This window comes from Saccostrea echinata, unplaced genomic scaffold (assembly GCF_033153115.1).
Source record: "Saccostrea echinata isolate AGI-Se365-2 ecotype Australia unplaced genomic scaffold, CSIRO_AGI_Sech_v1 ptg000001l, whole genome shotgun sequence".
In the NCBI taxonomy this organism is placed as follows: Eukaryota; Metazoa; Mollusca; class Bivalvia; order Ostreida; family Ostreidae; genus Saccostrea; species Saccostrea echinata.
The window spans coordinates 3,480,683-3,494,044 of NW_026889750.1; the positions used below are offsets into that span (position 1 = coordinate 3,480,683).

Sequence of the window (13,362 nt, forward strand, 5' to 3'; positions counted from 1 at the left end):
AAATAATAAAAATACGATTTCATAATATTATAACACTTCTATCTATTTATTTTATTTCTTACACCTGTTTGCTGATTTCAGTAGCTACTAGTATACACTGCATGCTCCATTATCTCCTCCATTTATGCTGATCAGTATGTGTTTGTACAAATAACAAAAAATGATAAAGCTATTAGTCAGCTTAATGATCATAAAAGCGCCAATGTGAACTTTTTCTTCTACTACGTCCTGTGATGTGTTCTTTTCTTCATAACTACTACTCTGGGAAACCTAACTGCTGTAATGCATCAAATACTTTGTACAACGAACAATGATTGGAATTTACAATAAGTGAAGATTTTTAGAAAAATTATTAATTAAACAGCTTGAAGATTCTTTTTGGAAGATTTAGTTAAATTAAATCTTTTTATAACAAATTTTGAAGAATCCAACCTCATAGCACCCCAAATTGCTTCTCCAGTGCATGATATGACTGAATTTAAAAACTCGAACCCCTGAATTCCCGAGAAAAGGGTTTGCAGAGATTTTATTCTATATATTTATTTTTATTTTGCAAAAATTTAGATCATTTTTTGAGATCATATCCCTGCCCTGAGGGGTACATCTAGATTGAACAATCTTTATTCTAGAAGCATGTTTGGAAATGAATTCGACAATTTTTGAGCTAAATAGTCTTGATTTATTTCGTACTTCTATGTGAATATTTGACCCTTTTCTGGCTTTACCCTTTCCCCGGGGATAATGATTTAAAAGATTTGAAGCAGTACTACATTAGTATATAAATTTGACATTTTATAGCCTTCTGTTTCTATAGAACATTTTAAAGATTTTGCTTACATATTCCTTAAAAAAAACCTTGTAGATCCCTTTGTTGCGCCATCACACTGCCACTAATTATAAGATAGACACTCTACCACATGGAAATGCTTGTATATTATTTTGATGTTTTGTAAAGTTGTATTACTTATTTAAACAATAGGAAGATATTTCCCAATAATTTTCTATGTAAAACCAGGGACCCTCTTTTTGGCTTCATCCCTGTCCCAGGGGTCTTTAATTAAAAAAAAACTGAAACTACACAACCAGAGGATGCTTGTAAATAATTTTGACTATTTGTATCTTAATAGTTCTTGAGCAATTTTTATTTTTCAGGTACATTTTCTATGTAAAATTTAACAAAGTTGAATCTACACATTATGAAATTGCTTGAATACGTTTGCCAACTTCTAGTCTTGTAGTTCATGAGAAGACTATCTCAAATTAAACAATGGAACCCTTTTATATTACCCCATCCTATACACCAGTTGCTGTGCTTGGAAAGAAAGAATTTCATTTGAACAAGAAGATACCACTTCATTTTCTTTTCATTTCTTTACTCGATTGTTCTTGAGGAGAATTTTTAAAAGTCCCCAACTTATTTTCACCCTTTCTCGATTATTTCCATTTGAAAGAAAAACCTAGCCATATCTAAGGACAAACCTGAATGCCTGTTGTGCTAAAACATGGGAGGGAAAGCGGAACGGGAAAAGGGGAAAAAGTGAAACCAGGATAATCAATTGACAAATATATAAATCATACCAGAAACGTTATACAATATATATTAATTGTTCATATTTAATTAAGGATTATTAATACGCGTTGATCTAGTCATGTTTATTCTCTTGTGAAGATCCCTGAACATAGGCATAATACTAGTATAGGGTATACAAATTGACATTGACGAACAGTGAAGTTGTGGAAATATTTTTGAACATTTACTTATTGTTGTCTAAACAAAATACCGTTGGAGAGGACTATCTAAGTTTTTAGAACTTGTGTCCAATCCCTTTGACACATTGTCAATAAAATATGTTCAAAACAAAAATACCGTGTCTATGTCGAAGATCATTTGAAGGTGTGTCGTATGCAAGTACAATGATAAACATCTTTTATGTTTTAGGTGAACTTGCATAAATTTTTTGCATCGAAAGTAGACAATCTTTAATCTTAAGTACAAAATTGGTAGAAAACTACTGATAACTTCCAACTAAGGTAGGTAGGTCTGGTATGAGCGAACACAGTATAATTTTCACTGAATATGTTGAGTAAATGTTCAACAGATTTATAGAATTTTAGACAGCATATAAAAAGGCTGATTTTTAAGGATCTTACTACAGTAGATGTTTTCGAACACATCATTTTCTGCTTTTTTCATGTATCACTTTAATTAAATTAACACCTTTTTGATTGCATCAACGACTCTGTAGTTGTAATAAACGTGTCTTTTTATTCCTTCCTTGATGCCGGAAATCGTTGTCTAGAACACAGATGTGATTGTTCCCTCTCCTCGATTGTTTTGATATTCTCTCTCTCTTTCTCTCGTGTTTCAAAACAACATGGCCTGTTTCATAAAAAGTCGAGCAGGTACTTGAATATTATGTGAAGGGCCTAATCCCCTCCCCCCTCAAATACGGTATGCAAAAACTTCATCACGCCCTTAATTTAATGAATCTTTGTGAACACGCAAGTTTCATGAAAATCCGTCTAAATCAATATTGATTTCGTTAATGCCATTCGAAAAAGCATTATATTTGTCAAACAGAGGAATGTATTTCAAGAAATGATTTTAGAAGTTTAAAGATATGTATAAAATATGTATAAAAATGAATGTTTATAAAATGTTTGAATGTTTAAAGCAAGAATTACTTATTTTTATGGGGGCTAAAGAACACGACAAAGTATCCAAGAAATATGCGAAAAGTTATAGAATGCATATAAAAAAGATAAAAAAAAGTTTGAAGTATGAGCTTTTGATTTGATTTTATCCTTGGATAAAGAGAATTCAGGTTTGTTCAAATGTAGGGACACACCCTCTGCCAAGGGGAGGTAATTAAGATAAATTAAAACTTTAGTGGGTTCATTTAAAAATCCCAAGAACCACTGAACCGAAAAGATGAAACTTATGTGAAAGCCTCTTGACATAGTGTAGATTCAAGTTTGTTCAAATCATAACCCCTGGAGGTAGAGCGGGGCCTATTGGGTCCCCGCCCTAGCCCCCCCGGGGGGGGGCATGATTTGAACACATTTTGAATTTACACTATGAAATGGTTTTTACATAAATTTAAACTTTTTTTGGCCTAGTGGTTTTTGAGAGAGATGACATTTGATTTTCACTAATTCTAAATTATCTCCCCTTGGAAGAGGGCATGGCTCTTCATTTGAACAAACTTGAATCACCTTTACCCAAGGATGCTTTGTTGCAAGTTTGGTTAAAATTGGTTTAAAGTGGATCTGGAGGAGAAGATGAATATGTGAACAGTTAACGACGACAACGACGACAGTCAACGGGCAAATTTTGAGTAGAGAAGCTCCCTTGAGCCTTCAGCTTCAGCAGTGCTTCTCAAAATCGAAGAATATTGCATTATCCATGGAGCCAAAGGCCGTCTTTTAACCATCTTTTTTGTGTAATTGTTCACAAAAATCCGTATTATTTTGGATGTTTATCTGAATCATTCTGTTGGTAAAGAAGCTGTAAAACTTTTATTTTTAACGCTTTCTTATAATAGAATATTCTCTGAATGACTAAGATTTTTGCTAAGAAAAGAGAATACATAAACAGATCTAAACTAGTACGTATAAGAAATTTTGTGAACATGTAAAAGGTGAAGATAACGAACTGTGATCGATCTCATAAATCCAGTAAACAAATAGAATCGTGAACAAGGCAAAAACAATGAGCCCTGGAAACACCAGAGGTGGGATCAGTTGCCTAGGAAGAGTAGGAGTAAGCATCCCCTATCGACCGGTCTCAATAGCCGTGAGCCCTATGTATTGATCAAGTAGACGGAGTACTCCGCAGTAAAATTTAGTATAAAAGCAATGACAATACAAATGGTATGAATCTTGTCAGACAAAATACGACCCAACGATAGGCTGTATTTGCAAACATTAAACGAGGTTGTTGAAATCCTTGAAATATCAACTTTTTTGTTAGCAGCTTGCCTCGTTTAAACGTAGGTAATCAGAGATTACAGAGCTAACCTCAACACCTGTTCGCTCATCTGGAAAATGTAGGTCAAATTCAGCATCCGAAGTTAGTCCAGCAGTGTGCATCCTTAGATGTATAATCTAAGTTTAGTCCAGGTAGAACAAATAGTAACTGCTCCAAAACCTTTAGTCTGGTCACTCATCCGGAAAATGCAGGTCAGATCCAGCATCCGTACGAAGTCCAATAGTGTACATCCTTAGATGTATCATCCATGTAAGTTTGGTCTATATAGGGCTTAAAGTTACTTGGAAATGAGACCTGCTCCAACACTTTAACCTGCTGCAAAAACATTAACATGGTCATTCTCTAGCTGAAATTGCAGCATCTGAAACCTTTAATGGTACAATGAAACATAATAGAAGTATCTTCCATGCATCTCTGATCAATATTTGGCATAAAAGTAGTTGAAAAGAAATCCTAAAACTTCAACCTGGGACGCAGACGCCGTAGGTATTACATAACCTCCCCCAACTTCGTTGAGGTGAGCTAAAAATTGTTCGTATTCATAACATGATTTTGCGTATCCAGTCAGTTGAGAGACTAGCTGCAGAACTGTAGCATAATGGTTTTATATATTAGTCTTTGACCACAACGCTACAGATCCCCCTAATGCAAATACATGCATTGTGAAATTTACAGCGTAAGATTTTCTGCGCACGGTTGGGGAGAATTTCTCCACTTTCCAGCACTGGTCAATCAACTACCTTTTACTTCCTAATTCCAGACATATTCCTTAACCAATATGTATATTTTTCCATCTATATACTAGCTTGTTTTGATTTTTTTGTCAATTCAAAACAAACGAGTTTATTGATCTGTAGAGACGACTATAAAGGGTTAGGAGGTGGATAAAATATACAGGTTGGTTAAAGATTGTGTCTAGAATTAGGGCGTGAAAAGTAGTTGGTTGACCAATGCTGGAAAGTGGAGAAATTTTCTCCAACCGTGCGCAGAAAATTTTGCGCCGTAAATTGCACAATATTTGCATAGGGGGGATCTGTAGCGTTATGGTCAAAGATTAATATATAAAACCATTATGCTACAGTTCTGCAGCTATTGAGAGACATATTCACCATATGCATGTGATACTGAAATATTGCTACGAAAATAGGGAAGTTGACGATGGAAAAGCTAAAGTCATCCCGTTTGTCATACAGTGTAGGTATTAGTTGGTCATTACCGTCTTTAGTCAGTAAAACATATAGGAAATACATGTAGATGTGGCAATACTTGTAGTGTCTTTTATTTCGAGTTCACTGGGATATATCGAGTTGACATATGAATAGAAGTTACTGTTGTTAATTGATAAAACGTCGTCGATATATCTAAATGTTGAGTTGAAGGTCACAAGAACAGTATTCTTCTTCCCAAGAAGAAGGTTTTGAAAAATTCTGCTTTATAGGAATATAAAAACAGATCGGCTAATAAAGGAGCACAATTGATTCCAATTAGTAACATCTTGCAAATATATGATTTCTGGAAATTCATAACTGGTTGTTAAAAGATAGTAGTTTTCCACCCATCTATCCATCAACCCATCCACCCCCAAAAGAAAAAAAGTTCAAAAGCAGAATTAGATTTATTCATTGGAAATATTTCAACATTATCTGTGGGGGAAAACACAAAACTTATTCAGAATTGTCTTGCTCTTGTGTGTTTCCTGTCATCTGAAAGGGAACAAAAGCACATTAAATTGCTTATCTCTGTAGTTTTGATACAAAAAATAAACTCCGTGAAACTGCAAAGGTTAGCTACATTGGACTTAATTAATACTAAAAGCAAGAAAACGAAAACAAAGAATAATAACTTGTAAAGCCAAACTATTTAAAAAAAATTAAAATGTTGGATTTCATTTAACTGTTTAGAAGCTACGAAAGAGATAGGTGATACATATTTATACATATCACATATTTATTAATATTCATATACAGGACTTTGGTAAAGTTATGGTGAGTTTATTCTTTTTGGATTTTTTTAAATTCACATATAGCACCTGTAAAAAAAAAAAAGTAAAGAGTTTGGTTCATCACTTATAATTTTTTAAAAGTTGATGTTAATTCTCGTACAAATCTCAAGAAACAACAAAGAAGTTGTAATAGAAAGCTATAGATATCACCATTTGATAATATTTTTCCTTTTGTTTTGTTAATATTTTACTTTTTTTCCTTTTTTTATTTAAGAAAGACTGCATTGAGCGATAAAGAAAGGAAATGACAGTCGAGTTTAATTGAATGAAAGATTGACAAAAAATTGATTTATTCAAATCAAGGTCTCAACGTTTAAATAGAATGGAGTGTTGGATTCTTAATTGTGACATAAAGGCGGGGTATTTAATAGTTTTTTCTCTTACTTTTTTCCTCGGAAGAGTGTACATGATCCTTGTAGTCATTCAATTTTTTTCTCTCGAAAAAATAAATATTCTCAAAATCTTTTTCAACTACATGCATATGCTCGTATAAATACTATATTATTTACGTGTGGCAACTGATGAACAATTTCTTTTGATACGCTTCAAACAAAATACATTTGAATTTGAAATTCTAATTCATCTGGGAAAAGAGAGAGCAAAATTACGGACTTCATCACTTCAATATATCTTTGTTACCCATATTTTCATACTTGAATTCATGTTTTGCATATGTTGCTTTAGAATTATGTTCTACCATGCAAAAACGCAATATAGTTCATCTGTAACAGGTGTAATATCTATAGTTATATAAATATATCTATAACTACATGTCCTAGGCACCAGGAATTCATTTTAACCAGTTGGACACCATTGTGTTTCAAATACGCAAAAACTATGCAAAAGTTGTAATCTCTTTGTTTTGTTTTTCATTTCATTTGATTTGAATTCTAAGAGATCTATTCACGCACTCGAAATCAGAGAGGACATCCTATTGAAAAACATTTCAGATCTACATTTCCAGCTGTTTACATCAATTCAAAAGAAAACAAAGCTGGTTAAGGTATTATTAAGTATAAGGGTGAATTTAAAAAAAAATGACCAAACGCATATTTATCAACCCACACTAAAAATACAGGCAATGAAAATAGATTTCTATGTCTCAGCATATGTCTTTAGATAGTGTCTAAATACCTGCCAAATATCTCGTTGATATCTCAATTAACAAAAAAGTTATGCCCAAAAATGATGCTAAAATTGTCAGGAGTGCAACACCTTTTTGTGACATTTTGAAATTTCAATATTTTTTGGAGATCTGTGAAATAAAAAAAATAATGCTTCATGTTGAAAATAAAGACTTTCCTGATAATATTCAAAGTATTGAGCTTTAAATGTGGACTGTCATAACTTTTGTTTAATCAGGTTGTGGTCATGGCTGATGTTTAAAAAAATGTTACACCATGTCAGGAGTGCAACAGAAAAAATGTAGTGTTGCCAAAAAAACATCAATTGTAAAATTCTGATAGAAAATTAAGACAAAAAAGAATTTTGGAAGTGTAAAATAATAACTGCTATACATTTTAAAACTTAAAAATGTTATATAAATCACAAGCAGCATTAATGAGAGTCAAGTATATGTACATGCCCAAAAATGTCAGGAGTGCAACATTTGATGTTTTGCTCCCAAGCATGAAAAAACTATTATCATTATATGATTTTCTGATTTTTATTTTGGAAAATAAAGACACAAAGAACATTTTTGCCAAATAGATTTATCAATTACAGGATCTGTCTGTGCTTCAGATCCATATTTCTATGGTCAGGAGTGCAACGCATTTTTTTTAAGATTCAAGTTGTGTGACGAAAAGACATCTATTCATGCTTAGAAGTATCCATTAATTAATAATGATCTTTTTGTATAATTTAATGCTAAATTACTGACAGTTTTATTATTTAAATCCTTCCTTTTTCAATTTTATCAATTCAGATGTGATTTTATCTTTTTGTGATTTTTTTAATGAACGTTAAAAATAAACACACTAAAACATTGTCATAAAATTCAAGTAATTCCTCCTCAACTTCACTGAAACAACAGAACAAGTTCTTATGTAATTTTCACTTCAACAATTCTACTTTAAAGGCCCCAATGCTTTTGGTCAGGAGTGCAACAAATATGTTGGAATTATAAATCATCCAGTAAGAATAAAGATAAAGAAAAAAATGATGAGTAGAATTTTTCTGGTGGGTTACTGTGTTTGTCTTCTAAAGGAAAATATGCTTTAAAATATATTTTATCTTCTAAATATACATTTAAGCTAGTTTTTTGGCACAAAATAGGGTATAATTCCAGATAAAATGCGAATTTTAAATACTTCCATCTGTTTTAATTATGAAGTATTGGACTATAAGTATTGCACAATTTCATTACCACTTGATGTTGCCAACACTTTATGAATTTTTATGTTCTATGGTTTTAATTTTAAACTTTACTGCAGTCAGGAGTGCAACTAAACTGTTTCATAATTACCGATGCTTTTTAACTATCTTTAGTAAAAATTAAGTTGAAAAAAATTCTTGATACTATTTGATGTTCAAAACACTATGTCTATCAACAGAAATTTTACAGTCAATTCAGGGAATAGTTTTCATCATTTCACATATATTTTAAATACAATTTATATATATTACACTTTGCAAATAATCATGTTTTAAGGTCTTCAAAATATGAAAAACCTGCTGTAAACGATGAAAAATATCAACACGACAAATTGATTTACAAAGTAAGAATGGGTTATTGTGTGTTATAATTTTTAAAACAATGTTAAACAAAATACATATCAGATGTCAGGAGTGCAACACAATAATGTAACATAGGGTCACTTCAAAATCTAGTATTTTTCGTAAGCAAAGTCGTATATAACAATTCTTTTTTGGCTTAGATTTAAAGAATTGACTTGAACGGACAATAAAGTGAATTTTGGGAAATTTTATTGCTTCATATTTTTTTTCATAATAAAACTTTTCAAACCAGAATTGAAAAAATAATGTAAAATAACAATCAAAAAGCGAATTTTTTGTCACATGTACAAGAGAAGATACTCATTCAAGGTCTAGATTTAATCATTTATACCCCTTTTACCATTTTGAAGCATAAAAAACTATAATTTCTTGTGATTATGTATTTTAGAAAGTCTTTTAAGGTGTAATGATATTTTCTTTTTTCAAAAGAAATTTTACTAATAAAAATTCTTAAACTTTTTAATCCAATTGTCTATTCTATTGCCACTTCAGGATTTTAAACTAGAATGCATTTGCAATATGATGATATAAGTGAAAAATATGTTATAAGTAGTTGAATTTTGCCCAAAAAATTCAGTTTGGTGGTCATTTATTTTTAATTCACCCATAAAATTTTAATTATAAGTGTAATGATAAGCAGGAATCTATTTATGACAATTAATTTTAAAGGCTGCAGTGTTTGAAACTCAGTGCAACGGAAGAGGCTGCAAAATTAATGGATGCGAGTCGAGTGGAAGCGGAACATGACAAAGCTTAACCAAATCCAAACCAGAATCAATCATCTTTTCAAACGTAAGCAATAACAATAATTTGTGTAAAAAAAAAAAAATGGGTTCACGGACAGATAACGACATGTACATATCAAAAATGTTAATGAAAGGATTCGACTTTTGATTGGATCACAAAAAAGAAGCTCAGAGGACTAATTATTTTAATGAACAACACAAAAAGAACAGTCAATTATTTTCAATATACATTAGATTACATCTATTTTTAGTATAATTGTCCTTGTATTTTTGTAGCTTGTAAGTTCGGATGGAAAAGGTACAATGGTCATTGCTATTTCCCATTCAATTTGAAAAAAAATTGGTTTGAAGCACAGGTAATGTTTCGAAAGCTACCTCTGATTTCATATATATATATTTTTCATATATATTTGTATGTAAAGATTAAAAATTAATTAAATCCTTGTACAGATGCATTGTAGAAATCAAGGAGCGACACTTTTGCAAATTGATGATTCAAGTGAAAGGATGTGGCTATCAAAGAATTTTCCAAATGGTAAATTTCATGATTTTTTTTATGAATCAAGACCAATGATATTATATACCCAAAAGAAAACATGCTGCTCTCATTCGTTCCGAAGAACAGGATCTATTAAATTTATCCTTTCCAATGATATACGCATTAAATTCTACACAAACACATTAAGGTCAGACGACACGTTTCTCAAAAATATATATTTTTTCCAAAGAATTTGTCCTTGAAGTATAGGTACTTAAACAAGTTTCCTCACAAAATATTAAGGTACATTACCAAGCATTTAGACAAGACACCAGAAGGTGATTTTCTTATATAATCCTTGTGGGTACTCTTCTGAATTGCCTATGTCTATGGTGTACTTATATTTAAAAACATGTGGAAAACAATGTAGAAATCACAAGAAAATGACAATTATGAATAAATTTTGATATAATCATAAGAGATACAAAACATATAATTTGAGGAACGTGTCGTCTGAGCTTAACACATACAAAATAGTAGATAAAAAAGGAGAGCTGAGTCTAATTCTTAATTTAGTTCCTTACTGGATCGATCTCACTGATACTGGAGTCGAGGGGAAATGGATGATGTTTTCCACAGGAAAGCTTGTTCAGTTTAAAAGCTGGAGCAAAGGTCAGCCTGATGACTGGAAACATGACCAGGATTGTGCGTATAATAACTTCTCAAAACAGCTCGGACTGTGGGATGACGGTGGCTGCAATTGGTCTATTGCATTCGTTTGTGAATCTTCAGGTTAACATATTGAAACATTGATTTCAAAATAATTATGTAATTATAATTTAAGCATTCAATTTAATGACAAATTTCAAATTTTGTGTTCCTTTTACTCTCATCAAATTTATTAACAGGAACTTTCATAAACAGTTGTTTTACGCATTTATTTGTTTCCCTTTTCTAGGTCCTGAATGATCCTGAAATATGCCCAGTCTGTTTTGCATTTGAATATTAAAACAACTTAATAGGTTTCAAGGACTTCCTTACGTAAATAGCATTGTTATGTTTAGTACAGTGTACATGCATGTTGTGAATATAAAATTGAGAGATATTTGGTACCTAAATGAGAAACAATGAAAAATATGAAGATATCAAATGGTGATCGATCTTAGAAGTCTTGTAAACAATGCGAACCGTTAACAGGGCAAAAACACGGACTCTGGAAACACCAGAGCCGGAATCAGGTGCTTTGGAGAAGTAAGCATCCCATGACGACCTGTCACATCCGCCGTTAGACACTATATCGATCAATATAACGGTAATCCGTAAGCAATTTAGTGTTAAAACAATGGCCTAACAGGCCCGTAGGAAGCAATTTCAGTTGGGTGGGGGGGGGGGGGGGGGAGGGGGGCACAGCTATACATTTTCAGTTGAGGGGGCACTATCAACTACCAAAAATTTCTTGACAAGCAAAAAAAAAAAAAAAAAAAAAAAAAAAAAGGTCATCAGACGTTTTTATTGAGGGGGCACAAGCATATAGTATATATGTTTTCTATAGTCCTCTATATATCGGCAAAATTATTGGGGCCCCCCCCCCCGCCCCCGGGTTCCTACGGCCATGCCTAAAATATTGTATGAAACATTTCACTCAAAATACGACCCAGCAATATTAATTGTTAACAAGATCATTATATCTACCATAGAATTTGCAAAATGCTGACTTTAAAATTTATTGAATCTTGATAGCATTATAGCATCATTTCTTTGTCAGAAGCCTACCTCAGTTTAAGAATTGATCGTTCTCATAACATCCTCTCGTGTACCAAATCAGTTTAGGAAACGTAAACACTAGATGCAGTGATATTAGAATATTATACTACATAGACAGGGGAAGTAGACAACAGATTTTTTTCACAGTCAGATTACAGATATTGGCTTTTTTTCCCGAAAAATCCCATATCGAGTGCGAAACTATGCCAAACTTTCAAATTTTTTAGTGTAAAAATTGCTGCTTCCAGTTTTTTTTTTCTAAATTTCATAACCATATTGTATCAATATCTAAAACATGGGTACGGAGCAAAGATTCTGCAAAAGAATAGAATATATTCTATAGAACATTTTACATCTAAATAATTTAATGACTTCCATCATAATTCCTCAAATGTGCTTAATTTAATATTAGCATCCCAGTCTTGACTCTGCATTTTATGAGTGTAAAAGACATTTTTTTCTTGTCTTATTCGGACTCACAAGTTAATTAGCATGGTAGTTACATGGTCCGCTAAGATTATAGGGGCTCGGAGTCACTCCTGTGCCAACCTTGGAAATCTAAACATAAAAACTAATGTTACCTTTTTTCGTGATGTAATGTGATTTACCTTGATTCTTAAAAAATAAACATCATGCACCTATATCTTCAACGCTCCTGTTAATATAAGTGATGGAACCTACATGTACTAATAACCCCCAATATTTCTTTTACTTGACAACAGCTTATATATATATATATATATATATATATATATATATATATATATATATATATATATATATATATATATATATATATATATATAATCATAACCTCTTTTAATAAAAAAAAAATATCGATACCCCTCTTCCCCATTACAGCCAAAACATGAAACATGAAATCTGAGTAATATTTATGACATTTGAACAAGATGTGAAACATGGCCCCAATCTTTGTAATATATGCTGAGCAAACCTGGATGACAAAATACTCACTTTATAACAGTCTCTACTTTTGCATTTTTTTTTTAAACTGGAAAATTAAATTCAAGATGTCGTAAGATAAATTCGATTTGCAAAAATAAACTGGGACTCGTTTTACAGAAGAAATTACGACAAAGACCAAAATATCTTTTTGCATAACATTTTGCTTCTTTGAATAATTTTGAAAACGGTATAAAATCTATTTTTATGACGCTGGAAATATATTTGTTCAGAAAAAATGTAATAAAATATGTTTTGCTCGGCAGATTGTTAGATGACGCTAAAATTATTAGTCTCAGTCGAAAGTTCTTTAGTAAAACGGGCTCCTGATTACTATTGTTGTTCCTCTGTCAATGTGCTTCATACAACATCAACAAATTTCTTTTTGAAACAAAATCCATAAAAAGGAAGAAACTTAAGAAACTTAATCACTACATTTTTCTGCTTATCATTTTATATCAAAGAATTTGAAAAATGTCAAATATATCTACATTTAGATAACTTTTCAATGGGGTTGTTCGATATTATTTTTGATGCTCTACTGAGCTGGAGTTAAAAAAAGAATTCTTTAGGACAGATATCACGTACGGGGAGAGCTCAACTGATTATCAAGATGCACGTAATAAAACGAGTGTAAAATTAACCCATGTGGAGGAATCTTAAAAAAATTGTTCTAGAA

The 13,362-nt window shown here is 31.8% G+C and overlaps 1 protein-coding gene across 1 annotated transcript; it reads left to right on the forward strand.

Moving 5' to 3' along the window:
• Positions 1–6,855: 6,855 nt before the first annotated feature.
• LOC133183259 (lectin BRA-3-like) lies at positions 6,856–10,968 on the forward strand. The gene is made up of 6 exons (XM_061318223.1): positions 6,856–6,996; positions 9,402–9,524; positions 9,755–9,834; positions 9,929–10,013; positions 10,533–10,748; positions 10,915–10,968. Exons 2-6 carry the CDS (start codon positions 9,452–9,454, stop codon positions 10,923–10,925), a joined length of 465 nt encoding a protein of 154 aa, XP_061174207.1. The 5' UTR covers positions 6,856–6,996; positions 9,402–9,451; the 3' UTR covers positions 10,926–10,968.
• Positions 10,969–13,362: the final 2,394 nt, after the last annotated feature.